The following is a 27,941-nucleotide window of genomic DNA, read 5'->3' as shown; positions in this document are numbered from 1 at the left end:
ATTTAGCTTGCTGTGAAGAAGGAGAAGTCAACATGAATAGTTTAAGTTACTGTTGGCCTGTTTGGATTAGCCAGGAAAAACACATTGCTCGTGGTCCTTTAAGTGCAGTTGTCTGTAAAGAAACCAACATGGTTTCTCTGCCAGGTGCACGTGGGCCTTTGTTTAGTTAAACAGTAAAATGCCCCACTGTTCCATTCATAAGAGGTCTGCTGCACAAGGCAGCACATAAGAAGCCAGAGCCAAGTAGCTAGATGTCCCAGCAGCCTCCGACGACAGCACAAAGGGAGCCAGAGGGGGCTGGTACAATGCAGACAGAATCACAGGAGACTTCAGGGTAAGGAAAACGTATTACAACGCCTTGACCATTAGCGCCACTACCTACTTCCAGCCCCCACCGCAACATCAACCTCTCTCCCCACAGTTATCCCCATGCAGCCCCTCCCAAAGCCCAGGCAGGACCCACGGGCTGTGAGCCGGAGGTCCTCGCCCCTTGGGCCCAGACCCCTCCTCAGCCAGGCCAAAATTTCACATACAGACAAAGCACCTTCAGCCCGCCCCGGGCTCCCCCCACTCACTTGTTGCGCTGCATCCAGGCGATCAGGGCCCGCACCTCGGGCACGGGCTCCAGGTCGGGCGGGGCCGACGCGAACTGGTCAGGGAAGCTGCGGTTCAGGTCCTGGCCGCGGCTGTTCTCCCGGCCGCCCGGGGCCGCCCCGCTGCAGTCGCCCTCGCGGGCCCGCTCGAAGCCGTCGGGGTTGAGGCTGGGCAGCAGGTAGAGGTCGGTGGCGTTGAGGAGGCGGCCGGCCCGGGGGTCCCCGCGGGCCCAGCCCGACACCAGCTCCCGGGCCAGGCGCAGCAGCAGCGGCCGGCCCAGCGGCTCGTCGCCGTGCATGTTCCCCACCAGCTTGACCTGCGGGCGGCCGGGGATCGGGGCCCCGCCCGGGTCCGCCCCCGGCCGCGCGGGCTCCAGCCCGGCCGTCAGGCGCAGCACCCACAGCGGCCGCCCCTCCCCCGACTGCCCGATGCTGAAGAGCCGGGCCAGGCCGGGCGGGGCCCCCTCGGCCAGCGCCCGCAGCGCCGCGCCCAGCTCGGCCGCCCGCAGGTAGCCCGGGGCCGGGGCCTCGCCCGCCGCCGCCTCCGCCTTCTTGATGTGGGCGCCGCCCGCCGGGCCCAGCCCGAGCAGCAGCCACAGCACGAGCCGCCCGGCCATCGGGAGAGACGCGCGGCCACACGCAGGGCCCTGCCGCCGCCGCCGCACCCGCACCACAGACCTGGGGGGGGGGGCGGGCCGTGGGGCCGGCGGCCAATAGGAGGGCAGGGGCGGGGACAGCTGAGGAGGTGACCAATGGAGGGGCAAGAACGTCTGAGGAGCTGGCCAATGGAAGGGCAGAAACAGGGACGGCGGAGGAGGTGACGAATGGGAGGGCAGGGACTGATGAGGAGTACCAATGGGACGGCGGAGGCCGGCACGCAGCGGACCGGGGGGTCCAATGAGGGAGGAGAGGACGAGAGAAAGGGGAAAGGCACCAATGGGGAAGGAGGAGACTGGGAAGGGCGGAGCGAACGGAGAGGTAACGTGCCAATGGAGGAGGAGAGGACTGGGATGGGCGGGGCGAGAGATGGACCAATGAGGCAGCCTGGGCGGGGTAAGGCGCCGGTCCAGGCCAGGTGTATTAAAAAAACCGGTGTTGGGAACGTCACCAAGAGGGCGTGGCCAACCTTAAAGGGGCAGTGCCCCCCGCGCGGCGCGGCCCCTCAGGTGGACACGGGTGTTCGGGACCACGCTCGCGATCCCCCCGCGGGGCCGGCCGGGTGAGGGTGCTGGGCGCGGGGCTTGTTCCCCGTCACCGCCCCAGGGAGCCCCCTTCCAGCGCTCCCTAGTCTCCCGCCTCGACCGCCCCCGCGGCCACTGGAGACCCTGCTCCCCGCCCTGTCGGCCGCCTCCCCGAGACCAGCCCGGCTCCGTCCGCTCTGGAGCCGCCCTTCAGGGAGCCGGAGGCTGCCCCCGACTCCCGCCTCGCTCCTCTCTTCCGCAGACTCAACCCCAGCCCCAGGGCCCGCAGCCTGGCCGGGAAGTGGGGCGCCCCCGCCCCCCGAGCAGGAGGCTGTCCCCACTTTCCACCCCGAGGCCCACAGGCCCCGACTCCTGGGGTGCTCCGGGGCTGGGGGGTGCCCTGCACCCCCCGGCAGCCAAGCGCCCCACTCCGCCCCAGCTCCCCGCGCCTCCGCCTCCTCCCCTGAGCGCCCCCGGCCCGCTTCTCCTCCCAGCACCTGCCGCCACAAAACAGCTGTTCGGCGGCCCAAGGAGCTGGGGGAGGAGCCCTGCGCTCAGGGGAGGAGGCGGGGCTGGGGCGGGGATTTGCGGAAGGAGTCCAATAGGGGCAGGGAAGAAGCAGAATTGGGGTGGGACTTTGGGGAAAGGGTTGGAATGGGGGCGGGGCAGGGGCAGGACAGGGTGGGGCAGGGGTGGAGTTGGGGCGGGTGGGGTCCAGCACCCACTGGCAATAGGAGAAGTTGGCGCCTATGACAGCCCCCATTCAGCAGAGTGGTGCAAAGCCCCAGCGTCCTGTTTGACTCCTTGCTAAGCACAGATGACCAGCTAGTACAGAATGTGGCCGCTGACTTTCTCCAGGGCTCAGGCCATTGTAAGCATAGTTTGAGGCCTTGGTCCTGATTTTCAAAGCAATTAATGGATCAAGCCCCAACTACATCAAATACCAGATTTCAATCTATGAGACACTATGACAGCTGTGCTTCTCTGGGAAAAGGCAGATCTCAAAGCCCAGGACAAAGCATCCCATCTATGGAACCACATAAATAATAATAATTGCACTTCTAACAACCTAATTGCGTGTGCAAGTGTAACGATGCTGGTTCTGGTGGGACCCAACTGAGAGCGCCAATTCAGGACAAATTGCTTAAAGCAGGGCTGGGGTTTTTCCACCTCTAAGGCAGACCAAACCAGCGAGACAGAGAGGACTTTAGTTTTACCCCACTGGCTAACCACAAGTCACACAAGCAATTCCTACAGACACTCCAGTTTCCCAGTATCACCACCAGTGCCACTCGTTGTGGGGACAAATGGTTATGAAAACCAATACCCCGTAAAAGAAAAATGGTTCTCTCCATCCCAAAGGACCAAGTCCCAGATGCAGGTCAATATACCAATCAGATCTTACCCACAAATCACGCTGTTGCCAATCCTTTAGAATCTAAAATCGAAAGGTTTATTCATAAAAGGAAAAAGATATCGATGAGAGCTAGAATTGGTTAAATGGAATCACTGACATACAGCAATGGCAAAGTTCTTAGTTCAGGCTTGCGGCAGTGATAAAATAAACTGCCGATTCAAATCAAGTCTCTGGAGAACATCCCCAGCTGGGATGGGTCATCAGTCCTTTGTGTAGAGCAAAGTCCCTCCAGAGGTAAGAAGCAGGATTGAAGACAAGATGGAGGAGCTGCAGCAGCTTTTTATAGTCTCTTGCCATGTGGTCTTTCTTTCTTTGTCCCAGAGACAAGCTGCCCATCACAAGGCATGGAAAAACCTCAGAATTCTGTTCATAGGCAGGTCCTTGCATGCCTTGCTGAGTCACTTGCTTCTCTCAGTGGGTCAGTGTTATAGCTGATGGCCCTCAATGGGCCATCCAGCAGGCTAGGCAGAGCTGAGACCAACTTGTCTGGGGTGTCACCCAGAGGCATAGCACAAGTTTGAACTACAGACAGTATAGAGCCAATACTTATAACTTTAAATACAAAAATGATACATGCAAACAGATAGCATAATCATAACCAGCCAACCATAACCTTGTCTTAGACACCTTATTTGACCCCCTTTATACAAGATTTGGTGCAACTACAGGACTTTGGTTGCAAGAATGATCTATACGGTCCCAGTTCACATCAATAACGTCACAGCAAGTCAGCTAGTTGGAGGTGTAAGAACTCTGATTTGCACCTGCAAATCCATCTGGCAGGTTCACAGCATAGGTTCAGTTTATGCAAAATTCAAACTGCATTTGCAAGAAGGAAGGCTGGGCCTCAGCCCCTTTGAAAATATCTCTTGAAGTAGCCCTAGAAAGCCTTTGCTCAAAGAAATTCAGAGCCATTTAGATGCAAGCAGATTCTATGAATCATGTTTCACTTATAGTAATAAATATTACAGGAAATCTGTCCAGTTCAAAGAAGGGACCACTGAAATGTGACAAGGTTTCACCAGATATTTTTATATTCCCTTATCATAAAAATCAGACAAGAGGGAAAGATTTGCAAGATTTACTTTGTACAAAGACATAATATTTCTTCTTTAAAAAAGGAGCACCATGAGAGTCTGTTTGTCAGTGAACACAGTAAAATCATAAAAGTCCTTACCAGCCCACAGTAACTCAGAAGGGACCTTATAACTAGGAACAAAGGTGAACTCTGTGAAATATGGACAAAAACATTGTTGCCCTTTCTGCGGTTTACAGTTCCAATTTTCCATAGTAATACTAAGAAGATTGAATAAGAGGCGGAGCATTAGAACTCTATCTAGGTGAAATTAAAGAGGAATCATTTGGTTAACGTCAGCCTCACACTCAAGGCTGGGAAAAGGCAGCTTGATGTGTCTATTTTTATCTCGGCTTACTCTGGTAACTCCCTAAACTGCACATAAATCTCTATGCATCAAGAGCAGACTAGGCTCCTAAGTAAGATGAGCAGAGATTCTGTCACTCTCTGGAATATCTTTTATTGGACCAACTTCTGGGGGTGAAAGAAAAGCTTTCAAGTTACACAGAGCTCTGTGTAGCTCAAAAGCTTGTCTCTCTCACCAACACAAGTTGGTCCCATCAAAGATATTACCTCACCCCCCTTGTGTCTCTAATCTACTGGGACCAACACAGCTATAGCAACACTGCAAGCTCTCTGGAATGACTGCCCTACCAGAGGGACAGCAAAGTACAGACTAAAGTCAGTGATATTTCTGTGTATGACAAGTGGCATATCACCTTAAGCAGCTACAGCAGAGTCACTGCCTGTCAATAAAAGAATCCAATAGAAAACAGAAAATAGAGACCCTGGCCACAGAGAGACAGCAGTACGACAACGATGTGTGGGGCTTTCCTGCCTTCACAAATAGCTGGTCTGATGTTACCAAAGGCTGGAAGATGATACTTCCCCTGGTGTTTTGGCTGCTTAAGGAAATGCACAGATGCTGCTTGACCTGCATGGCATAACCTCCAAGATCAGTCCATCAGGCCTCATGGGAGACAGGAACATTCTTGATGTCACTTTGTATTGTTGTAGAACCTGCTGTATTGGAGGTAGTTTCAAAAGAGTGTTTCAGAAGAGATACAAAGGTATGTACAGGTTGACACTAAGACAGACCTTTCATATATCATTCACCCAAACCTTCATTAATTCCCATTTCAAGGCAGGGGAAACAATAATGAATATTGGGCAAAGTCAATTAGTTTGGACCAACAGCATTCCAGACCCCTTCAAAGAAGCAAATTCTTTCAAGAAAGTCTCATTGGAGATGAAAGTTCATAGGAGGCAAAAGCACCTCCTGTCCAGGTGGAACAGCAGCAGTCACACATGAGCAGCTTTGCAGAAAAAGGTTTGGGGACAATTTCCTAATTCTTGCTCTATGGGCCGTCAGAATCACACAAAATCAGGCAAAGCATAGGGAATGCTTCCACTACACTTGAGCATCCTTTTATCTCATTGTCCTGCTCTTCTGAACACATAGAAAGGGTCATTGTCAAAACAGGACAAGATCTAAGAGAGCAAAGGGAGTCAGCTAGCTCCAGAATGAAGGGGTGGGATTTTCCGAATCTCAGAAGCCCAGGGCCAGCCAAAACACTTGAAGATGAGCCCAGACCTTCAGCGGTGGAAGCCCTGTTGTCTAGCAAGCAAAAGTACTGAGAGCCAGGAGGAACATGACATCAGATCATGCTAAGCCAGACTCTCACCATGACCATGGAAAGTCATTTCCTTGTATCTTGGTTTAACCACATGGAAAACTGGGGAGTCTCATTGTGGGGGTGGGAGTGTAAGCATGAACAGGGGTCAGTTTTATTAATTTGCCAAGGCACCAGTTACATTTTAAAGCTGAAATCTAAGGCCATGTCTACAGTAGCACTTTTGTTGGTAAAACTTTTGTTGGTCAGGGGTGTGGGGAAGAAATGAGTTTCCTGTGGCCTCAGTTCATATACCCTGTTCTCCGGGTTTATTGGTGGGGGTGACACTCTGGACTACTGGACACTTGCCAGCTGGTCTCAGATTACTGTTCTGTCTGCTACTTCCATCAATATCCACTAGCTGGGATCAATGTAGAACATATTTCTATGAGCCTTTTTTTTATGTTTTATTCATTTCAAGGATTGTATTTTCTCTGTTAACTCCTATTATTTATTGGAATTCTCCCCTCCCTTTTAAAAGCAATTTCTTTTAATATTTCAAATGTATTTGCTGGTTAGGGTTTATATCTTTCAATACATTTATTCTCCTTCTAATGCCACACAATTCCTGTCATTTCTAGACTCAATAAACATTTAGACATCCCTTATAGTTCCTCTACTTTTACTGGACATTGTCCATATACTCTTTGATTAGATGTAATACTTGTACCTCACATCCTTCAGGATTTACACCCAACAAGAGACATAGTGACAGGGTCCCCCAGGCCAGGCCAGGCCAAACCTGAGTGGTGCAACCTCAGGTGCCAGGTCACAACACCCGGAGCAGAGAGTCAGGCCCAGCCCTGTGGGACAGGAGTTGCCACTGTAGGGTGAGTGTCAGGTGGGCTTGCTCTCCAGCCCTGCTTCTCCTCCAGGCCCCCCAAAACCTCTGTGCAGCCGTGCCTATTGAAGGAATAAGACAGATTTGGGGTGAAAGCTAGATGGTTTGGATTTCTTGAGCTATCAGGAAGTTTAATCCATATAATTTCTCTCTTTTTGTACGTCACCTAGTTAGCATTCTTAACTGTTTTAACTTAGTTCCTGTACTGCCCTGTGAAACTTCTCCAGGACACAGTTGCCACTCTGCATAGGAAAACCAGGTGTCACTCTTGTCCACCAGCCCCTAGAGAGGTTCCCTGTAGCCAGACAGAGAGAGAGAGGAAGTTCTATCCATATATTAAGTTGTGTGATTAACCATAGCTTGAAGGCTTTGGTTAAACTTCTCCCTTCCAATTCTGGGGGAATGGAGCATCCAGCTTCACTTATATGGTATTCCCCAGACATTGTGTCTCATGGTTTAAAATGTGGATTGCTGGTGTGCCATTCTGAGCAAACAGAGGTACTACCTGTAATTAGGGTGACCAGATGTCCCGATTTTATAGGGACAGTCCTGATTTTGGGGTCTTTTTCTTATATAGGCTCCTATTACCCCCCATCCCCTGTCTCATTTTTTCACAATTGCTGTCTGGTCACCCTACTTGTAATCTTGTTTTGTATCCTTGACAGTGGAATAGAGCAACAGCTTTCCTGCTGTAAGGGCCAACAGCAACTGTAGTTATTAACAATATATTCAAGGCATATTGGCTATCTATACATCTCACAGTGGAAGCCAGATGCTGCATGAGTTCTGAATCTTCCTGGGGCAACAATGATGCACTGTAATGGCTTAACAAAAATGGGCGGGGGGGAATAAGAGAAGGTTTGGTGGAAGGGGGATGTTGTGCTAAGTATATTCGTGGCTTTACTCAGGGGCTTTACTTCTTAACACTGACGTTCGGCAAATGGAGAGAATAGAGTTGGTTGCACTCATGACGTAAATGTTGTTGCAAAATACGCTGCACCATGTATTAAAATAGGATTACAATCAGGGAACTGGAATGATTGGGAAGATGCCAATAACCTCTGAGCAACACCTGAGGCACTATTGTGAGAACATTTTCCTGGGAATGGGATTAATGCTACGCTTGACAGATTCTTTGCTTGACAAATTAACCAATATCTCAATCCTAGATTATGCATGTTTTTGCATATCCCATTACACATCTAACTCCAAGGGCAGGTTTCAGTTCGCAAACCATTTCTCAAGGAAAGCTTGAATGTTTTTTATCTATAAAAGATAGAAAGGTCATATATTTCATTATTCAATTATGGATGTTCTGAATGATCAAATCTGGCCTAAACTAGGTCTAATGTTTGAAGTCAGAGTCTAGGACACCAAACAGAAAATAAACTTTTTCTGGGATGTGCTGGCCGCTGCTTCCCACAACCCCCATTGTCCTGGAACGGCGAACCACGGCCAGTGGGAGCTCTGATCGGCCAAACCTGAAGACGCTGCAGGTAAACAAACCGTCCCAGCCCGCCAGCAGATTTCCCTGACAGGCCACGTGCCAAAGGTTGCCGATCCCTGCTCTAGGTCTTCATGATATCCTGTGGCAACATGTTTGAAAGGCTATCTGTGTGCACACATTATATACAAAAAAATATCGACTCTTGTCAGTTTGAAATTTTCCGCCTTTCAATTTTAGGTGCTTGTTGACAATTTAACAAGTGGGTGAGGGAGGCTGGCATCAGGGACCAATCGGAGGTGGGAGTCAGCTTCCTGACAGTGAATGAGAGCTGATAGGTAGGGTAGGGAAGGCCGGCAGGGGCCCTGAAAGTGAAGACAAGTAGCGTATGTTTGATGCTGTAGGAAAGGCAAAGCCAGTGGAGGGATGCAGAGAGGAGTCACATGGTCAAAGCAATGATCTTTGCAGCAGCATTTTAAATAGATATGAGTGGGAGCAAGGTTGCATTTGTCAAGGCCAGAGAAAAGGATGTTGCAATAATCAAGACATGAGCTGATGAGAGCCTGGACAAGAGTTTTAGCTGTGTGGATGGACAGGAAAGGCCATATCATAGAAATATTATCTAGAAAGAATCTGTGAGCCTAGGTGTGAGGGTCAAGAGAGAGGGCCGAGTGAAAGATGACACCCAGGATACAGGCCTGAGTGACAGAGAGGATGGTGGTGTTGTCCACAGTGCTCAAGAAGGGAGGGTGTGGGGAGGGCTTTGGGGAAAGTTTGAGGGCTTTGTTTCAGGGGCACCATTTCAGATTTTGGTAGCCGGGGGGGGGGGGGGGGGGACGGACAACTTTAACCATGATTCCCGGGGCTATTTTCTACTGCATCAATAGTCCACAGTGACTTAAAAACTAGCCCCAAAAAAGCCCAATCTAGTTATTTAAACAATTTTTTTATTAACACTGGGGTCTATGCCTTTAAAAAGAATCACTATCTAGCCGTGCAGAACACAATGCCATCCACAGCCTCAGAAACAACGCTGACATCATAATCAAAAAGGCTGACAAAGGAAGTGCTGTTGTCATCATGAATAGGTCGGAATATGAACAAGAGGGTGCTAGGCAGCTCTCCAACACCACTTTCTACAAGCTATTACCCTCTGATCCCACTGAGGGCTACCAAAAGAAACTACACCATCTGCTCAAGAAACTCCCTGAAAAAGCACAAGAACAAATCTGCACAGACACACCCCTGGAACCCCGATCAGGGGTATTCTATCTGCTACCCAAGATCCATAAACCTGGAAATCCTGGATGCCCCATCATCTCAGGCATTGGCACCCTGAGAGCAGGATTGTCTGGCTGTGTAGACTCTCTCCTCAAGCCCTATGCTACCAGCACTCCCAGCTATCTTTGAGACACCACTGACTTCCTGAGGCAACTGCAATCCATTGGTGATCTTCCTGAAAACACCATCCTGGCCGCTATGGATGTAGAAGCCCTCTACGCCAACATTCCACACAAAGATGGACTACAAGCCGTCAGGAACACTATCCCCAATAATGTCACGGCAAACCTGGTGGCTGAACTTTGTGACTTTGTCCTCACCCATAACTATTTCACATTTGGGGACAATGTATACCTTCAAATCAGCGGCACTGCTATGGGTACCCGCATGGCCCCACAGTATGCCAACATTTTTATGGCTGACTTAGAACAACGCTTCCTCAGCTCTCATCCCCTAACGCCCCTACTCTACTTGCGCTACATTGATGACATTTTCATCATCTGGACCATGGAAAAGAAGCCCTTGAGGAATTCCACCATGATTTCAACAATTTCCCTCCCACCATCAACCTCAGCCTGGACCAGTCCATACAAGAGATCCACTTCCTGGACACTACAGTGCTAATTAGCAATGTTCACATAAACACCACCCTATACAGTAAACCTACTGACCGCTATACTTACCTACATGCCTCCAGCTTTCATCCAGACCACACCAAATGATCCATTGTCTACAGCCAAGCTCTACGATACAACCGCATTTGCTCCAATCCCTCAGACAGAAACAAACACCTACAAGATCTCTATCAAGCATTCTTACAACTACAATACCCACCTGCTGAAGTGAGGTAACAGACTGACAGAGCCAGAAGAGTACCCAGAAGTCACCTACTACAGGACAGGCCCAACAAAGAAAGTAACAGAACGCCACTAGCCTTCACCTTCAGCCCCCGACTAAAACCTCTCCAGCACATCATCAAGGATCTACAACCTATCCTGAAGGACGACCCATCACTCTCACAGATCTTGGGAGACAGGCCAGTCCTTGCTTACAGACAGCCCCCCAACCTGAAGCAAATACTCACCAGCAACGACACACCACACAACAAAAACACTAACCCAGGAACCTATCCTTGCAACAAAGCCCGTTGCCAACTCTGTCAACGTATCTATTCAGAGGACACCATCATAGGGCCTAATCACATCAGCCACACTATCAGAGGCTCGTTCACCTGCACATCTACCAATGTGATACATGCCATCACATGCCAGAAATGCCCCTCTGCCATGTACATTGGCCAAACCGGACAGCCTCTATGTAAAAGAATAAATGGACACAAATCAGACATCAAGAATTATAACATTCAAAAACCAGTCAGAGAACACTTCAATCTCCCTGGTCACTCAATTACAGACCTAAAAGTGGCAATATTTCAACAAAAAAAACTTCAAAAACAGACTCCAACGAGAAACTGCTGAATTGGAATTAATTTGCAAACTGGACACCATTAAATTAGGCTTGAATAAAGACTGGGAGTGGATGGGTCATTACACATTATATTTCCCCATGTTTATTTTCCCCCCCTACTGTTACTCACACCTTCTTGTCAACTGTTGGAAATGGGCCATCCTGATTATCACTACAAAAGGTTTTTTTTTTTCCTGCTGATAATAGCTCACCTTACCTGATCACTCTCCTTATAGTGGGTATGACAACACCCATTGTTTCATGTTCTCAGTGTATATATATATCTTCCTACTGTATTTTCCACTGCATGCATCCGATGAAGTGGGTTTTAGGCCATGAAAGCTTATGCTCAAATAAATTTGTTAGTCTCTAAGGTGCCACAAATAAATTTGTTAGTCTCTAAGGTACTTCTCATTCTTTTTACTATCTAGACTATAATTAAAGGATGGATGTTAGCAGTGTAGATCTATAACAAACACATTTTGGCAGCCAAATCTTACAACTTGTTCAGATTGGCTTAGGGTTACGTTCACTGAAGGGTTTACGCAAATAGTTACGATAAATACAGCGGATTAAGGTGGAAGTAGATTTCTGGGGTGTTGCTGTAAGGGTTTGATAGAATAAACATCACCTCCATGAAACTCACTGATCTGTGAGACTCTGCCACCCTCAGGAATGTTAAAGAGTAAGTGCAACAGGAGATAAGAATATTTCCCAGCCGGAAGAGGACATACAGTGGAAAGCTGCAAAATGGCTGCTGGAGAGCAGCAGTCCAGGGGCAGAAGCTCCTCAAAAGGTATCTGGGAAAAAGGTCCTAGAAAAGTGCACCCCCACGCTGGGGAGATTTGGTAAAATCCCAGCATTCACAGAGAGATCAGGAGGACTTGTGGCACCTTAGAGACTAACCAATTTATTTGAGCATAAGCTCTCGTGAGCTACAGCTCACTTCATCGGATGCATACTGTGGAAAGTGTAGAAGATCTTATTATATACACACAAAAAGCATGAAAACATACCTCCTCCCACCCCACTCTCCTGCTGGTAATAGCTTATCTAAAGTGATCACTCTCCTTACAATGTGTCTGATAATCAAGTTGGGCCATTTCCAGCACAAATCCAGGTTTTCTCACCCCCCCCCCCGCCCCCGACAAACTCACTCTCCTGCTGGTAATAGCTTATCTGGTAATAGCTGGTAACAGCAGGAGAGTGAGTTTGGGGGAGTGGGGGGGTGAGAAAACCTGGATTTGTGCTGGAAATGGCCCAACTTGATTATCAGACACATTGTAAGGAGAGTGATCACTTTAGATAAGCTATTACCAGCAGGAGAGTGGGGTGGAAGGACGTATTTTTTAATGCTTTTTGTGTGTATATAATAAGATCTTCTATACTTTCCACAGTATGCATCCGATGAAGTGAGCTGTAGCTCACAAAAGCTTATGCTCAAATAAATTGGTTAGTCTCTAAGGTGCCACAAGTACTCCTTTTCTTTTTGCAAATACAGACTAACACGGCTGTTACTCTGAAACCTGAGAGAGATCAGTGTTACTGTATCACAGCCTATGGACCTGACCCAAACCCTACTGCTGGCAAAGAAAGACTCCCGCAGACACGTGGCACTAAATGGCAGAATAAATGGCCGCACTGGGGTACTGCCATTCACTGGAAAATTAAAGAGTTGGAAAAGATAGGAAGTTTTAAGTGTCATTTCAACAGTATTGGTGGTGTGAGAGCACGTTTGTTTCTTGACAGCAGGGGAAAATCCCAGGTGGTCATTCTTCAGCATGGCTCTTGCAGCCTGAAACGTCCAGAGCTGGCCTCTCTGTGGGGATAATGATCCCCTGAATGTGCCTGGGACAGCAGCCCCTGCCCCTCCCGAGCAGTTCTCCGTCTATTGGTGTCATAAGGGGCTGGCTCCTGCCTTTCAGAAGATCAGGGGTGGAAGGGACCTCAGGAGGTCATCTAGTCCCACCTCCTGCTCAGAGCAGCTTTGTAACATGTCACCCCTGGAAGGTGAATGGCAGGTCATGATGAAATCTGCAGCAAGCATCTTCTGACCTAAGCCAGAGCTTCAGGAAAATGAATTTGAAAAAAGTGCTGCAGAAGCTCCCAGCCCTGCTATTGGTTCTGCCAGATACACCTCTGCATTCCTATTGGCTGAGCAAAGAAGAGCCAGCTGGTGTGGGGGGGAGAATGAGCCACATTACTCCTGGCTGGTGGGGGGTGGGGGGGGAGTAAGCAGCGTGGGGGTACAAAACTCAGGGGGGCTGCAGCCCCTCTCTGCCCTACCTGAATGGCACCCATGCTCTGTTTTAGCCATGCTGAGCTAGGGTTGGCAGCTAGACATCCAGGAGGAGATGTCAGAAACAGGCCCCACTCTGACTCCTCTCTCCAAAGCACCTTGGGTAGGCATCAAATAAAAAATGTTCCCTGAAAACGGCTTCTTGTTGTCCGTGGATTTTTCCAACAGATGAACCAATGTACAGCGCTACTAATACATAGTATTTTGTGCACTGGCACCCTCTAGTGTCCTGTCAACAGCAAAGCCATACAGCAGCTCTCCAAACCTACTGGTGCTCTCTGCTGAGTGGGTCGAACATAGTCCACCTTGTCCAGGGTCCCTTTCCTGCCTATGAAATGCATTTTATGGCCCACTGTAGCCAGTTTCTGATCCCAGGTTTATGATAAGCCTGATCCAGAGAGGTGCTGAGCACCCACAGGCCCATCGACGTCAGTGGGACATTCCATTCAGGGTCAGGATTGGTAAGGACCTAGTGGTTTATAGTTATCACCTTTGTCCTGCTAAGGTGTGCTGAGAATATTCAAAATGCCATCTTCCCTTAGCACCATGGGTTTCAGCTGTGCCCCCAAAGTGCTGCTTCGAAACACATGGAGACAAATCCAGCCTTGTAAGCAGCCGGAACTCCCTGGAATTCAACACAGTTGTATCCACCGTAACATCAGGGCTGGCCCCAGTGGCTGAGCTAACTGAAAAATAGGTGTTTCCAGCTTGGAGGAGTCTGGAATAGCAGGGGGAGCCACAATGCAGCACTGGGGTTCACTGAGAGAGTGGGGGAATTGGGCGCAGCGCTGGGAGAGCAGAAATAAGACAGGGCACTGCGGGTCAGCAGTGACGTGCCCCAGCAGAGGGCTGGGGTGGGGTCAGTCCCAGGAGTGGAATATCAAGGCCTGGTGCTCTTCAGGACTGAAGTGTATTGGCCGAACTTATGGGGGCGGAGGGGACTCATTTGTAGTTTCTAGGTCACTGCAGTGACCCTGCTCTCCGATCTCCAAACATACGTTTCAGAGTTTGAGCCAATTCCCAGTAACCTCACTCCTGCATGCAGTCCCAGGGACTACGAATGGCTCCGCGGTGGGAGAAAGGGAAAGAATGGGATGGGCTCCTGCCCCAGTTGTCGAGGTCTGGAACAAAGCTCCCACTGGCTTGAATGAATGCAGGCCCCAACAACATGAGGAAAGCTGAGAAGGAAACATGCCTTATTTTTGGTTGAGATCAGCAATGGCTGACCCAGGAACTTTCCTGTTAGTTACTCATTGCCTCAGCTAGTCCCATAAAACAGTGAGCAGTGCAGGAAGAGTCCTTATTTTCTAACTGGTGTTTTGTGTACTCAGAAATTCAGTGAAGGAACAAGACCTTGACCCCAGTTTATCAGACTCACTTGACACTGAACTACAATAAAAACATTACAGTTCAACCCTTATAAATGAGATGGGGAAAGTGTTGTGCATTTCTGAACAGGAGAAGCCTCTTCACAGACTCTCCCCAAGGTAAGCAGCAGGGTTAGATATCCCAAGAGAAAGGACCTCTGCCACAGAAGTAACTTAGCATTGCTAGGAAAAAAATTATTTCTGAGGAAGGGGCTAACGATTTAAGGACCAGTTGCTTATGGAGTACAACCAACAAGAAACTAATACAACTTCCTCCTCAGGGCCCCACCTGCCCATCAGTGCCTGTGAAGGGCCTTTCTGGGAGGGCTTTACTCGGAATGTGTGATAGCAATGTATAATTATCCCATGCTTGCAGTATTCACAGAACTATGACTCTCTATCCAACAGATCCCACCTGAGTATATCAGAGATGGCCCAGAAGAGCCGCCTACCCACCCTTTATGGAGTACCTGTCCTTGCAGTTTTACTTTTTCCGTGTCTAGTCACAGGTAAGCAGCAAAGAAAAGCTGCAGCTTATTTGTCTGAGCTTCTTAATATCTCCTGATGCTCTGCTTGACACCTGTCACTGGGTAGTGTCCAGGGCGATGTGCTACAGCTGGATCCTACATTTCCTATATTGTAGTAATCGGTCCTAAATAGGCTACACATAGAAAGAACTGATCTGCTCAATACAGCGTCGTGAGCAACCAGAGAGAATGAAGAGAATTCACCATTTTAAAAAGTGTCATTCACACTAAATGAGACTGGTGAACTCAAAGAGTACAAAAATCAGAGGACTCCATTATTTGAACAATACGTGAAAAACGAAAAGTCTGAATGCTTTCGCTATCTAGGAGTACCAAACAAGAGAATCATGGTCTCAGGTTATTTTTGTGCCCCAAGAGCACAATTGCCTTTGCATTTTCAACTGACTTTTTCAGTTAATTAAGACATAACGGGAACTAGAGTCTTGAGTTTCGGAGATAATGACAACTTATCTCCCACAGGGATTATTTTTCCCAGTGAAAATGTCCTAAGGCTCCAAGCTTAGAATCTGACTCTGCAGTCCTTGAACAGCAAAACTCTACTGAAGCCAGTGCAGATGTAGCTGGTGATATAACTACCCAGTTATACTCACAAATGCAACTTGAGACAATCAAAAAAATGAGCACATAAAAACATGAGCATGAAAAATTGAGTGCATAAAAGCCTGGCTGTGAAAACTGAGCACACATAGTATTTCAGGGAGGGTGAAGTATTTGTCTTTATTGTTTCCTTTTGCTGGAGGGGCTAATACATCACTGCTATATATGGTGGTGGCTGGTAGGGTTTTTCTTCGCAGCCTAGGTTCCTGCACCCATGCAGTCAGCTGCAGCGTCAGGGCCCTGCGTTTGCTTGCAATTTTAGAAGGCTGACAGCTTAGGGCAGGTACCTTTGTGTCTTTTTTGTAAATCTAAATAAATAAAACACAAGTTGTGCCTGAACAATTGTTGCTGCAGTTTGAGAAGCTGCTTTAGAAACGGTGGTTCTTAGATTTAAGTCTGACAACTCCATTCTTAACCTGCTTTCCGGGGCCTGGGCATTGTCAGAGCGGCCTGGTAATTATTCATATTGTCCTGGCCTGTGCAAAAGGTACAGATTGTGAAACCCACCATGTCCATTTCACTTCCCAGGTGTGGAGCTGGCTATAAACAATCGTTCTGATAACCAAATACTATCCACAAAGCCTGGCCGTGAAGAGTCCCTGTGGTGCACTGTACATAACAGCAGCAGGGCGGAGGAATTACGCTGGTACCGAGACAGTGGGACTGTGAACATGAAAGATGGCAATAAAATTAATACCACTAACATCTGCATCCTTCCAGTCTCTAAGACCGACAATGGAGTCAGCTTTACCTGCAAGCTGGTGCGGAACGAGTCCATTCAGATCTCGGTGACTCTGGATGTCCAGTGTGAGTTAATGGGAGGGCTGATTATGCAAAATAGCTATGGCAGTGTGAGATCAGTGGGTTTAGCACACCCAGGGGCTGCTCACTAGGTGAAGTCCATGCCCAACTGTTCTATATTCTTTTGCCCTGTCTTCTCTAGGAAAAAGTGTTAGCTGATGTTAGGTGTTCGCTAATGTGTTCAAAATACACTTTTTCCCTAGCGTAAACAAAACCTTCAAGCCTGATCTGACTTTCATTTAAATCAATGCGGGGCCTTTCAGTTTTTTTCAGTGGGAGCTGGATGAGGCCCTTGATTAAGAAGTAGATTGACTAGACATTGTTGCCTCCTCCACCTAGACTCCGGCTTGAAAAGAGAGGGGAACAAAAGAATCAGAGCACAAAAATGACCCGTCTCCTCTGGTATCCTCTCTGCTGCAGTGGCCACTGTGCGATGCTAGAGGAATATATAAAATCCTCCTGATGCACCTAAACTCCAGACACCTGCTGGTGAGTGGCCTATGCCCTGAACCAGGAGCCATGAGTGCCTTTGGCTATGTCTTCACTGCAAAAAATATAAAAAATAAATAATAAATAAAAAAAGGATAACTGATGTGTGTTAGCCTTCCCACTGTCAAACCCTAGGAGACATACAGCACTTCAGCTTTTACCGGGATGTAGCTAGGTGAGCTCAGCCGTGGGTGGGAGATGTAGGATTGATCTCGCCTAGCTACATCATGTCAAAAACTACCTGCCCTTTGACTCCACTAGGATTTTGCAGCATGATGGTTAATAGGCATTAGTTATTACGCTGTAAAAAACAAGCTTTTATTCAGTGAAAGAGCTGAAAGGTGATGCCTGAAGCTTTGAAGACATAAAGGTGGCCAACTGTGCCTCCAGATGGAAGATGTCATGTGATCAATCTCGCCCCCCTCCTTGGTGGTGTCTGTTCTCTCTCCTGCTCTGTCCAGCCCCACTTCCTCTGCTCCAAATGTATCATGTTCCAGCAGTGTTTAGCAGTGCATGGGAAAGCTATTAAATAAGCTAAATTCAGATCCTACAATGCATCCAGTTTAGATTTCTCACTGTAATATTTGATGTTATGACAGAATGAAATTTAACACTAGTACAGCTCGTAGGAAAGACTGCTAAAAGCTGTAGCAGCGAAGTGTTTTATATTGGTGTTTTGAAAAGTAGTCAGGACTCCCTTTTAAAATTATGTCTGGAAATTACTGTTTCTAATGATGACTGCCCAGTTTGCTCAAGTAGTGCTGTGAAGGGTTACAGAACTGCTATTCATCATCATTGTTATTTGTGCATGCATCAGAAATGTTTAAGGGGAACTCCTTTTCCCTTAAATAGTAAGTAGGTGTTTGTGGTTCTGGTAACTTTGTAATTAAAATAACTGGTTATTGTGAACAGTTCCCCCTCTCCTAACTGGGGAAGACCCTCCTCCAGTAGAAGAAAAGAATGATGTGAAGCTGACTTGCAATGTGAATTCCAACCCTCAAGCTGAAATGGTTTGGTATAAAGACAACAGCACCCTGATCCTGAAGAAAGATCGTTATCAGATATACCATACTAGTGAGGTCTTCCAGCTGACTATCAAGAAAGTAGAAAAATCTGACAATGGAACATACACTTGTGAGGCTAAATCTGTTCTTGGAGGGATGAAAAAGGAGTTCCACCTGACAGTTGAAGGTAACACTAATGAGTGTGCATCTAAGTGCATAGAAACAATAGCTTGGCTTATGCACCTGACTGGTTAATACTTAGAAGGCTAGAGCAGCATTAAATGCTTTTCCTGTTCCACCAGTTATTTAAAAGTATTTGGAGTGTGTAATCTGAAGGGGCTGCATCTCACCTTCTGATCTCCTGAAGCCAGCTGTGTGCATTAAAATTTTCAAAGCATTCCAGTCCCTTCTTTAAATTCATGCACATTGGCCAACTTGAATCCCAGCAGTTATTAGTTGCCCTGAGCAAAATGTTATACTTTATACAGGCCCCAATACTGCAGTGCAGTCCATAATGGCAAATCCCTGTGCCAGTGAAGAGCCCTGTTTAAGTTGGCGAGGCTCAGTTCAGCCACAGGAGCGTGGATCCATTTGCAGCATCAGGGAACTAGATTATAAACACTTTGGGGCAGGCACTGTCTCTTCTTTCATGTTTGCACAGTGCCCAGCACAATTAGCCCGATGACGAGTGGAAAAATCTGGCACGACTGTAATGCAAACAATATATAATAACTTGTTCTTTTCCCTCAATGGAATTCAGTAGAAATTAGAGCAGGGGTGGTTGTAAACAGGACATTTTATTTGAAGTAAGTAGGGCAATGACACATCAGTGCTTTGAATAGCAGGTTGGGGCCAGGGCCAGGTGGAGCAACAGCTAGAAATAGGCTGACACAAAGCTCACATGCTGATTGGCCGAAAAACTGGATGAAGTATAACAATTATAATTTGTGCATAGACAGCATGATGCAATGGAAGATCTCAGGTGGCTTGATAAATGTTAATTAAGCCACAAAGCTCACCTTTGAAGGGGGATATTCTTATTCGCATTTTACAAATGGGGAAAATGAGGTAGAACGAGGCACCGGGTCTTGCCCAGCACAAGGCAGTGGCAAAGACAAAATCAGAATTGAGAACAAAATCCAGGAATACTAACTTTGGCTTCTGCTCAGACTACTGGCCTCTCCCAAGAAGGCTAGTTGTTTTTGTTTTTTTAAAGGATGTAAAACAATGTGAAGATTCTCTGCTGAAAATAGCTGTTGAGACATTTGTTTCAAAAGCAAGAAGCTATGCCCTGTTTAGAAAGAAATCAGTAATTTTCTCCCATCCCTTAATTGGGTTGTTGACACACAAATAAGAGGATACATTTGAATTGTATCAATTTACAGAATACAAAGGTGCCACAGTAGGGATCTGTTGCATATGTTTTCCTAATAATCTACAGCGATCTTAGGGCTGCAGTTTCCCACCTCTCATTCTAATAAATACATGGTTTTCTGGCTGCAGGGCTGCCCACAAGCCATTCTCTCCTATCCCTAGAACCATCATAAAAACAGCTGTACTGGAGGTGTCAGGAAACACTACTGCACATCTTACTCTGTGTCCATGGCCTGATGGCCTAGCCGGAGAACCTGCTGGAGTGGCCACCAATTAATTTTTCCAGTTAGTCCAGTAAAAATGTCTGGCTGTTTGTTGTTTGCATCTTTCTTTTTGAATGTCAGAACCACATGAATATCCCATGCATTACAACAGTTTTTGACCTCCGTTTTTAGCACAGTTCAGGTCACTGTGTAGACAGGGACAGGAAGAAACCACCTGCTCTTTTTTGGACATCTCTAAAATGACTTGCTTTATAGAAGTGTATCAATCTGTCCAGTATCCAAATGGGTGTTTTTTTCCCCCTTCCAACAGATAGAAAACCGGGTTTTCCCTTGGAGGCCATTATTGCTGCCATCGTGGTGGTTTTACTCACTGTAATTTTTGGAATTGTGGCTCGAAGAGAAAAAATATTTAAGGTAACAAAAGCATCAATGAATCAGAAATCATCATAATGAGTCAGCACAGCTGCTGTTAAGAAAAAGCTTTGTTTAATCTCAGCGTTATTTTCTGAGTGAGGGGAGGTGAGGCTTAACACAACACTTCTATTGTCTTGGACTTAGAAATAGACCCAGAAAGGTGGTATATACAGGTCATATAACACTCGAGTCTCGCTAATGTGGGGGTGCACATAGGTGTGTTTTGTTGTGAGAGAAGATATTGTAATTTGCCATATACAGAAATGACAAACTCCGAATGGTCATCCTCCTTCCTGTTTATCAGGGATAGCCTACATGAACCACAGCCTAGGCTTGGGCTGTGGTCCTGGTAACACTTGCACGCTATGGCAAGGCCAGGCTGGGTTACTAGACGGGAGACTCTGAAGTAAAACAGTCTGTTGGATATTCAGGAAATGGCACTCTTCTCTCCGGCCGAATTTACCCCTTATATTCCCCTAGGCACAGCATCTTCAGCGCTCCCCCTGCCTACAGCTGACCTCGTATTTTCTATAAAAAATGAAACTTTTAATCCACTTTTAACTTTTAGGCACCCCTAGAACATGAGTGCCCCTGGGCACATGCCTACTGTGCCTAATTGGAAATCCAGCCCTGCCTGTACTGATCTCATGCACTCCGGCTGGGTGGCAGACATACCATCTTTCTGATATCAAGTTGGAATCCTTTCCACCCCTGGCATTTTTCACAAAAGTACAGGTGCTGTCCTGTCTGCTTTTCAGTTTGAACAATTATGGTGCATTTTCTGCAGTTTTCTGTCCGATACTGTTGTGTAGTGTTGCTGTATACTGTTCTGAGAACTGTTATAACCCATCCCCAGAGGTGGCTGCATATCAGTGGGAGGTGAAGTGATTCCTGTATATTCCATTTGGGGCCAGGTGGGATGAAAGGAGCAGTACTAATGTAAGTTATGAATATACTTAGTAAAAGCCTTTCATTCAGAAATACAATAATGACAAGATTGTGTTGCTTGTGTTTAATTTTAGTGCTTCAAAAAGACAAAACAAACACCAGGTGAAACAGCTCTGTAAGTATCTGAGTCAATGATTTGTATATAGGCAGTCTTGCGTAAATGGGTTTTCGAATGAAAGCCCCTCCTGCTGAGTTCCACTGTAGGGTGTTTTATTCTCTTAACACGAATAAGTGGGAGGCAGTGTTGCCAACAGAGAAGAGCATGGGAGGACTTAATGATGCTTTGTGCTGTTCATTATCAGATGCTTAAGGGACCCTTTCTTCTCCTTTGCCAGTTTCAATCAGTGTACTTAAAGGTGCTGCTAAGAGGAAGACAACATAGTATAAAAACGGAGGGAAGGCAGCATGGGCTAGTGGCTAGAGAAGACACATGGCTCTGATACGGACTTGCTGAGTCACTGAGAAAGTCACTAATTGTTCATCTGTTTGTGTCTCTGTAATAGAATATGAAGTGGAAACAATCTTACTTCCTTACCTAACAGCAGTGTTGTGAGGCTTATTCTATTAATGTTTGTAAAGTACTTTGAAATCTTTAGATGAAAGGTGTTCCAGTAATATTATTATTATTAATGCAGCTAATATTAGTAAACACCATGGATGTGAGTTAATTAGCTTGAGGTACAGAACATTTCATTAGCTGTTCTGTAACATATGCAGAATGCAACAGGTATCAAAGATCCATAGTTTCCTTCTTTAAGCCTTGACAGCCCACATGAAACAAGATGATACTAAGACAAACTGAAAATGACCAAGTCCAGGTCCTTTTTGCTGTCAAAGCAGATGCAAAATAATACTGCAAAAGTATTATTCTGGTCAGGTGCCTGCACCTCCCCTTTCCCCTTCGTAGATTACTTGTACCGGGGGTATTTCAACCTCGTGGGAAGAGCAGCATGGAGAGTCAAGTACTACTCCCCGCAGATCACATGCCCAATCCAGTTTGTGGCTCTGGCCATGAATGACGACAGAGGGTGACTCTGAGAGGTTGAAGGGGAAGTGAGCACCAAAGCTGTCCCTTGTAGTTTGCTTCCCTGCTAAAATATTTTGGACATGCACTTTGGCATAGCTCAGGGTGAATTCAGCCCACTTTGCCTTACATCAGACCGTGATTTACATCTATCCTTTTCATTTTACTCCAGGTGAAGAAATCCTGAGGTTACTTTGTGCACCTAAGAAGCATCATCTGTAGCAAGACATATGCCGTTGTGTTAAGGGATGGGATTAGCCATTATGCATTGCAACAGTTACTCTAGTTCATACAGTTCCGTCTATATTTATTGTTATTTTACACAATGATCCTTTCAAAACGTAAATGGTTCTTTATGTATGTTGATTCTAACCTGCTGCTTTGAACACATTAATGGGGGGGATGGGGAGAGGATGACTACATTGCTTCCTTTTGGTCTGCCTCCATTTTTATTCCTAAAGGATGTTTGCATGTAATCAGGATCATTATTTCTTAGGAGTCTGTTCCTGTTCATTAGGAAGTCACAATGAGTTGCCATGGAAATTATGTTCCCACAACCCAAAGAGTTTGATGTCGAGTGCACAAATACCAGTAGCGGATAATTTCTTAAGAAAGGGAAGCCTTGGGGGCTCAACAGCTCAGTAGTTAGGTAATAAGAAAGAAAATCTCTTGTATGCTGGTTTAGCTCCCTCCATGGCCCACTGCGACCAAATGTCGTTTAATGGGTCTCCGTCCAATTCCCGGTACATGGCCATCAGCACACCGGGCACTCATTTTCTCCTTTGCTGCTAGTCCCCGCAGAAAGGCAAAGGCCTGAATCACCCATAGGGACTCACCCCTAGAGCTGGCCCCTTCCAGCCAGGGTTGAGGCACCCAGGTAGTACAGTAGATGAAGCCAGTACTGCTGCTGCCTCCACTGTGCCCCCTTCTTTGGAACAATGGATTTCAGGGCCTGGGGCAGTCACTCTAATACCTTTCACAAACACTGTGTTAAAATAAACAACAGTTTTAGAATAAACTCTCCAGTTGTAAAATTGAGGGGTCATCTCCCCTTTCCCCACTGACCATGCAACATACCAGCAGAAAATTTTTCACAAGATTCCCGCAAACTTTTAAAGACTCATCACAGTTTGACTCGGTATACATACCCCATGTGCTATAAATAACTTCCAGTCACTGATGGGCAAATATCCTTCTCAGAAAGTGGAAAGGTAGTGTTACTCAGCAGGAAGGAGTTTCTCAACCACTATAAAATTGAGTCTGTCCTTGATTGATGGAGTGACACTATCCCTGCCAATTTAACATTAACTAGCTTTCAGGGAACATTGCAGCATAAGAACTTTAGTACAAACAAATTCTCTTTATTACACACGATAATTTAAATTGCTTTGTATGCAATGAGTAATCCCCTTTACTAAGCCTGACTAGCTATTTTTCACTACAAGATTGAAAAGTGCTGTATAAATGCTATGAATTTATAATTAGTTGATTTGCCTCTAAATTGCAGAGATGCTGACAGCCTGCAGCTCCCACTGATCTCGGTGAGGGTTGTGGATGCTCATTATCCCTGCAAATCCGGACCCAATTCCAAAGCCATCAACTAGAAAGTGAACTCTTGTGATTCTGTTCAGGGAATGAGTGTAGGGTTGTGGGCCCAGTGGAAGGGTTCCATCCTCCCTCTGCACCACAGGGATGTGCTCTGTGAGGCCTTACTGTGCTCCAGCATGCAGGGGAATTTTGGGGTGAGACCGGACCAACGGATCTGTGAAAAAACAGAGTGATGGTCTGTTCTCCCCTTGGAATACAAGTGCAGCAGCTACAGAGCCTACTTGGTATTGAGACTGTAGTTTTGGTTGTGCTCTGTTGTCACCCCCTTGCATGGGGAAAGATTTCTTCATACTGACTGCCACGAGTCAGATTGGTTATGCATGCTGTTTGCTCGGGACAGGATGCGCCTTTTCCTGCACCTATCATTAACTTGAACAGAAATATTGAAATAAGATGTTGGGAAATGAAAAGGAAATTTACCAACAGCAAGTTCCTGACACAACAACCAAACTGCACAATCTAATGAAATACTTTGCTTTTGCACAAAGAACCTCATCTACAGACATAAATGGGTAGTCATGGGCAGATTTCCCCTTAAACACTTGAAAAATAAAACTTGGGAAAACAGATAAACAAGAGATGGAGAAGCATAAATATACCCCCAAGAGATACAAGTTCATAATTTTTGTAATCCACACACTGTCTTCCCTGTCAAATGTTATTTCACTTGCATAACTACACACCCAAATCATCAGCACTGTGACAAGTGCAGAGACCCATCTCTGGATCCAGGAGTCATGGAGTTAACGTCCCAGTGAAGTCTCTGATACCCTGCATCTGTACAGGTGAAAGAGTTGAGGCAGCGCTCCTCCTGCCAGCGAGCAATCAGGAGCTAAAGGTTGACATCAATGAGCCATATAAAAGTGGCTCACTGAACTACAAAAGAGGCTTGACTGAAAGGTTATCTGAGAATGACCAACTTTGAAAAATTTGATGGCATGGCAGTAGTCTGAGACATCAGATTGTAAGGAACGCTGGTTTGTTTTTTAAATAATCTATGTAAGGTATTTTGATGTTCTGTTTAAAACTCTGGGAATTTGTCTGTTCACAACTGTTTAAATGAAATCATAGCAATGAACGCTTGGAAAAAGAGCTGTCTGTAAAGTGCTGTGCTGCTGGCCTGTTTGGACAAGCTTGCCTCATTTCCGTCCAGGCATACGCCCCGGTTCTCCTGCGAAGTAGGGGTGCCAACACTGTATTTAAAAAAATAAGGGACTTTTCTTAGCACTTCCGCCCCACCCCACTTCCTGATATTCATTATGGTCGTCACCCAAAACAGGGGTGTTTCTCGGTGCTTTCCCCAGCACTCAGCAACTCTGGAACCTGTTACGCAGCGATGCAGAAACAGGGGAGGTCCCTGTGCAGGGCCTAGGGGCAACCCTAAAAGGGCATAGCTACGTGCCTGCCACCCCCACCCAGCTGGGTGGGTGGTTTGAGGCTGCACGGGCAAGAGCTGAGCCCTGGCTTTGCTGCTGCAGGCCCAGGGGTCTCTGCCCGCCCCAGCCCAGACCCTGCGCTGCTTGGCAGGGTGGGGGGAGGCTGCAGCAGGCCTAGGTGCTGTAAGTGGGGGCGCTGCTGCTGCCTGTGTTTCCATCACACACAGGGGGGGCTACGGTTTGGCTCAATGGCGCTCAGCACCCCCACTGCACAAATCGAGCTGCGGGCCGGGAGGGGCTGGGCGCGGCCCCTTTGACAGCAAGGCAGGGCTGGGCCCCGGGAGGAGCCTGGCGGGGGCCCCGCCCGCGTCGGGAGCCCGCGCAACGCCAGCGGCGTGGAATGTCCGTCTCCGCGCGCCGTCCTCCCGCCCGCCTCGCCGGCTTCGGCTGCGCTTCCTGCTTCCGGTGCCGGGGCTATAAGAGCCTCCTCCGTCCCCGCCGCCGGCCTGCTTCTGCCCGGGCCGCCGCCGCCGGTCCCGCCATGAACGCCCCGGGTAAGCGAGACCGGGGCCGGCTGGGGGCGCGGGGCTGCCCCGCTGGAAGGGGGAGGGGCACATGGCATGCGGGGGGACCCGGAGAGCCGGGACCGGGGGGGGGCATGTAGGGGGTCCGGGGGGGCGGGGACACGGGTCCCCGGAGGATGGGGCGGGGGGGGCATGCAGGGGGACCCGGAGAGCCGGGACCCGGGGGGGGGGTATGTAGGGGGACGGACATGCGGGGACACGGGTCCCCAGAGGATGGAGTGGGGGGGGCATGCAGGGGGACCCGGGGAGCTGGGTCACCGGTCCCTGGGGTGGGGGGGAATGTAGGGGGGGCGGGGACACCTGTACCCGGGGGGCATGCAGGGGGAGCTGGGTCACCGGTCCCTGGGGTGGGGGGGAATGTAGGGGGGGTGGGGACACCTGTACCCGGGGGGCATGCAGGGGGACCCGGGGAGCTGGGTCACTGGTCCCTGGGGTGGGGGGGAATGCAGGGGGGGCGGGGACACCTGTACCCGGGGGGCATGCAGGGGGACCTGGGGAGCTGGGTCACCAGTACGCGGAGAATGGGGCATGCAGGGGCACACAGGGGGTGGGGACGGGGGCATGCAGGAGGACCTGGGGGGCAGGGGCACTTAGGATAAGGGGTGTCAGCACTGTGGGGGCACCCAGCTGCAGGCAGAGCTTGACCGGCTGGTGTCTGACCCTGGGCTCCTCTTGGGTGCCCTCAGCAGGGAATTTCCCCAGGTACCTTGTTAGCCATTTCCATGCTCTCAGGTAGGGTGACCCCTCGGGGCTCTGACCGCACATGCCAGGGCTGCCTCGCTCAGCCTGTGTGATGCGACATGCGTTGCTTTGCTCAGTAGGGCTCAGCTTGGAAAAGATCGTGGCTTTCACCAAAAATCTGGAGTCAACACCACAGTTCTTGCTTGCTCGAAATGTTGCAACCACCAGTGACCCACTGGAAGTGTGTCTCAATCGGCAAGTGGTGCAGGAGACGGTGCACGTGTTCCAGCATACCGTGCCTGTAGAAGGCAAGCCAGTCACTAACCAGAAAAACTCAGGTAAGGGAAATTCTCTGCAAGCCCCAGACGTGTCAGATAGACTGTTCCTTGACGGCTCTTAAAACAAAATCCTTATTAATTATGGCAGCATAAGTCTATGAACCAGGTTACATTTACAATGGATGCCTGATGCTATGTTTTAAACTGCCTTCTCATTTATGAAACATCACTTGGAAGAGCTCTTGATGTTTCTGAGTTCAAACTGTATCACCTCTGCTCCTTAGGCTTGTGGAAATAGTGACCGATAGACAAAGCCCTTTGAGGTTGAAATTACTCAAACAGAGAACTCAGAGAAATGGCACTCTTCCCTAATTTGGAAATAACATTGGTCTGAGATCTGAAATTGGATGTGGTCTTGGATTGGTGCCAAAAGAGCCTTGCTCAGTCACTGGACCTGTGACAGTTTTAAGGTCTCTTGGTTTAAGACCGTGGATTGATAATCAGACTGATCTATTTCTACCTTCAAATGTTAAAAGCAATTACTAAGTTGTCACTCAACCTACAATGGATTTGGCAGACAGAGAAAAGTTCTTCAGAACCTGTAGCTTCCTCCCACGCAGAGGTTCTAGATCGGGGTGGGCAAACTTTTTGGCCCGAGGGCCACATCTGGGTATGGAAATTGTATTGCAGGCCATGAATGATCACGAGATTGGGGTGAGGGCTCCAACTGGGGGTGCGGGCTCTGGGGTGGGGTCAGAAATGAGGAGTTCAAGGTGAAGGAGTGGGCTCTGGGCTGAGGTTGGGGTGTGTGGGGGCGGGGGTGTTGCGTGGGCTCCAGCTGGGGGTGCAGGCTCTGGGATGGGGCTGGGGATGAGGGGTTTGGGGTGCAGGAGGGTGCTCCAGGCTGGGATCGAGGGGTTCAGAGGGTGGGAGGGGGATAAGGGCTGGAGCAGGGGGTTGGGGCATGGGAGGGGGTGAAGAGTGCAGGCTCTGTGCAGCGCTTACCGTAAGCAGCTCCTGGAAGCAGCGGCATGCCCCCACTCTGCCTCCTATACAGAGGCATGGCCAGGCAGCTCTGTGTACTGACCACTGTATCTCTGTGCAAAGATACAGGTGCCACCCCTGCAGCTCCCATTGGCCGGGAACTGCGGCCAATGGGAGCTGCGGAGGTGGCGCTTGGGGCGGGGGCAGCATGTAGAGTCCCTTGGCTGCCCCTATGTCAAGGAGCCGGAAGGAGGACATGCCACCAATTCCAGGAGCCATGCGGCGTCATGGCACGTGTGGAGCCGGGCAAGCTCCTGATCCCACTCCCCAGCTGGAGCGAGGCAAGCGAGGGCCGGGATTAAAATGTCT

General features: G+C 48.3%; 3 protein-coding genes and 1 long non-coding RNA gene across 6 annotated transcripts in view; 2 read left to right on the top strand and 2 right to left on the bottom strand.

Annotated features, from left to right (window-relative positions):
- Nucleotides 1-1,276, bottom strand: part of CPD (carboxypeptidase D) — a 36,500-nt gene extending 35,224 nt beyond the window's left edge. The window contains exon 1 of the mRNA XM_007057759.4: nucleotides 576-1,276. Coding sequence (XP_007057821.3) covers nucleotides 576-1,210 — 635 coding nt within the window. The 5' untranslated portion in view covers nucleotides 1,211-1,276. The remainder of the gene's footprint in view (nucleotides 1-575) is intronic.
- On the top strand, nucleotides 198-23,277 carry TMIGD1 (transmembrane and immunoglobulin domain containing 1). Of its 2 annotated transcripts, none has more exons than XM_037880584.2 (7): nucleotides 198-334; nucleotides 15,047-15,147; nucleotides 16,312-16,590; nucleotides 17,986-18,264; nucleotides 19,986-20,089; nucleotides 21,112-21,152; nucleotides 22,234-23,277. In XM_037880584.2, exons 1-7 carry the CDS (start codon nucleotides 252-254, stop codon nucleotides 22,235-22,237), a joined length of 891 nt encoding a protein of 296 aa, XP_037736512.1. In that variant the 5' UTR covers nucleotides 198-251; the 3' UTR covers nucleotides 22,238-23,277. The 2 variants fall into 2 exon arrangements, with proteins under 2 accessions (XP_037736512.1, XP_043387406.1); XM_043531471.1 differs by lacking the exon at nucleotides 198-334 and adding an exon at nucleotides 14,641-14,758.
- On the bottom strand, nucleotides 23,164-26,463 carry LOC122463232. The gene is made up of 2 exons (XR_006286396.1): nucleotides 26,336-26,463; nucleotides 23,164-24,862 (listed from the first exon to the last, which is right to left on the bottom strand). It is a non-coding gene; the product is annotated as an uncharacterized LOC122463232 (long non-coding RNA).
- BLMH (bleomycin hydrolase) overlaps nucleotides 25,092-27,941 on the top strand; it is a 31,251-nt gene continuing 28,401 nt past the window's right edge. Inside the window, exons 1-2 of one of the 2 annotated variants that reach the window (XM_037880583.2) lie at nucleotides 25,092-25,599; nucleotides 26,451-26,648. In XM_037880583.2, coding sequence (XP_037736511.1) covers nucleotides 25,446-25,599; nucleotides 26,451-26,648 — 352 coding nt within the window. In that variant the 5' untranslated portion in view covers nucleotides 25,092-25,445. Of the gene's footprint in view, nucleotides 25,600-26,447; nucleotides 26,649-27,941 lie in introns of both variants that reach the window. The other variant, XM_037880582.2, reaches the window with a different exon arrangement.

Source organism: Chelonia mydas, chromosome 17, assembly GCF_015237465.2.
Source record: "Chelonia mydas isolate rCheMyd1 chromosome 17, rCheMyd1.pri.v2, whole genome shotgun sequence".
Taxonomy (NCBI): domain Eukaryota; kingdom Metazoa; phylum Chordata; order Testudines; family Cheloniidae; genus Chelonia; species Chelonia mydas.
The sequence above is the reverse complement of the archived record's forward strand: the minus strand, read 5'-3'. Positions and strand labels throughout refer to the sequence as shown.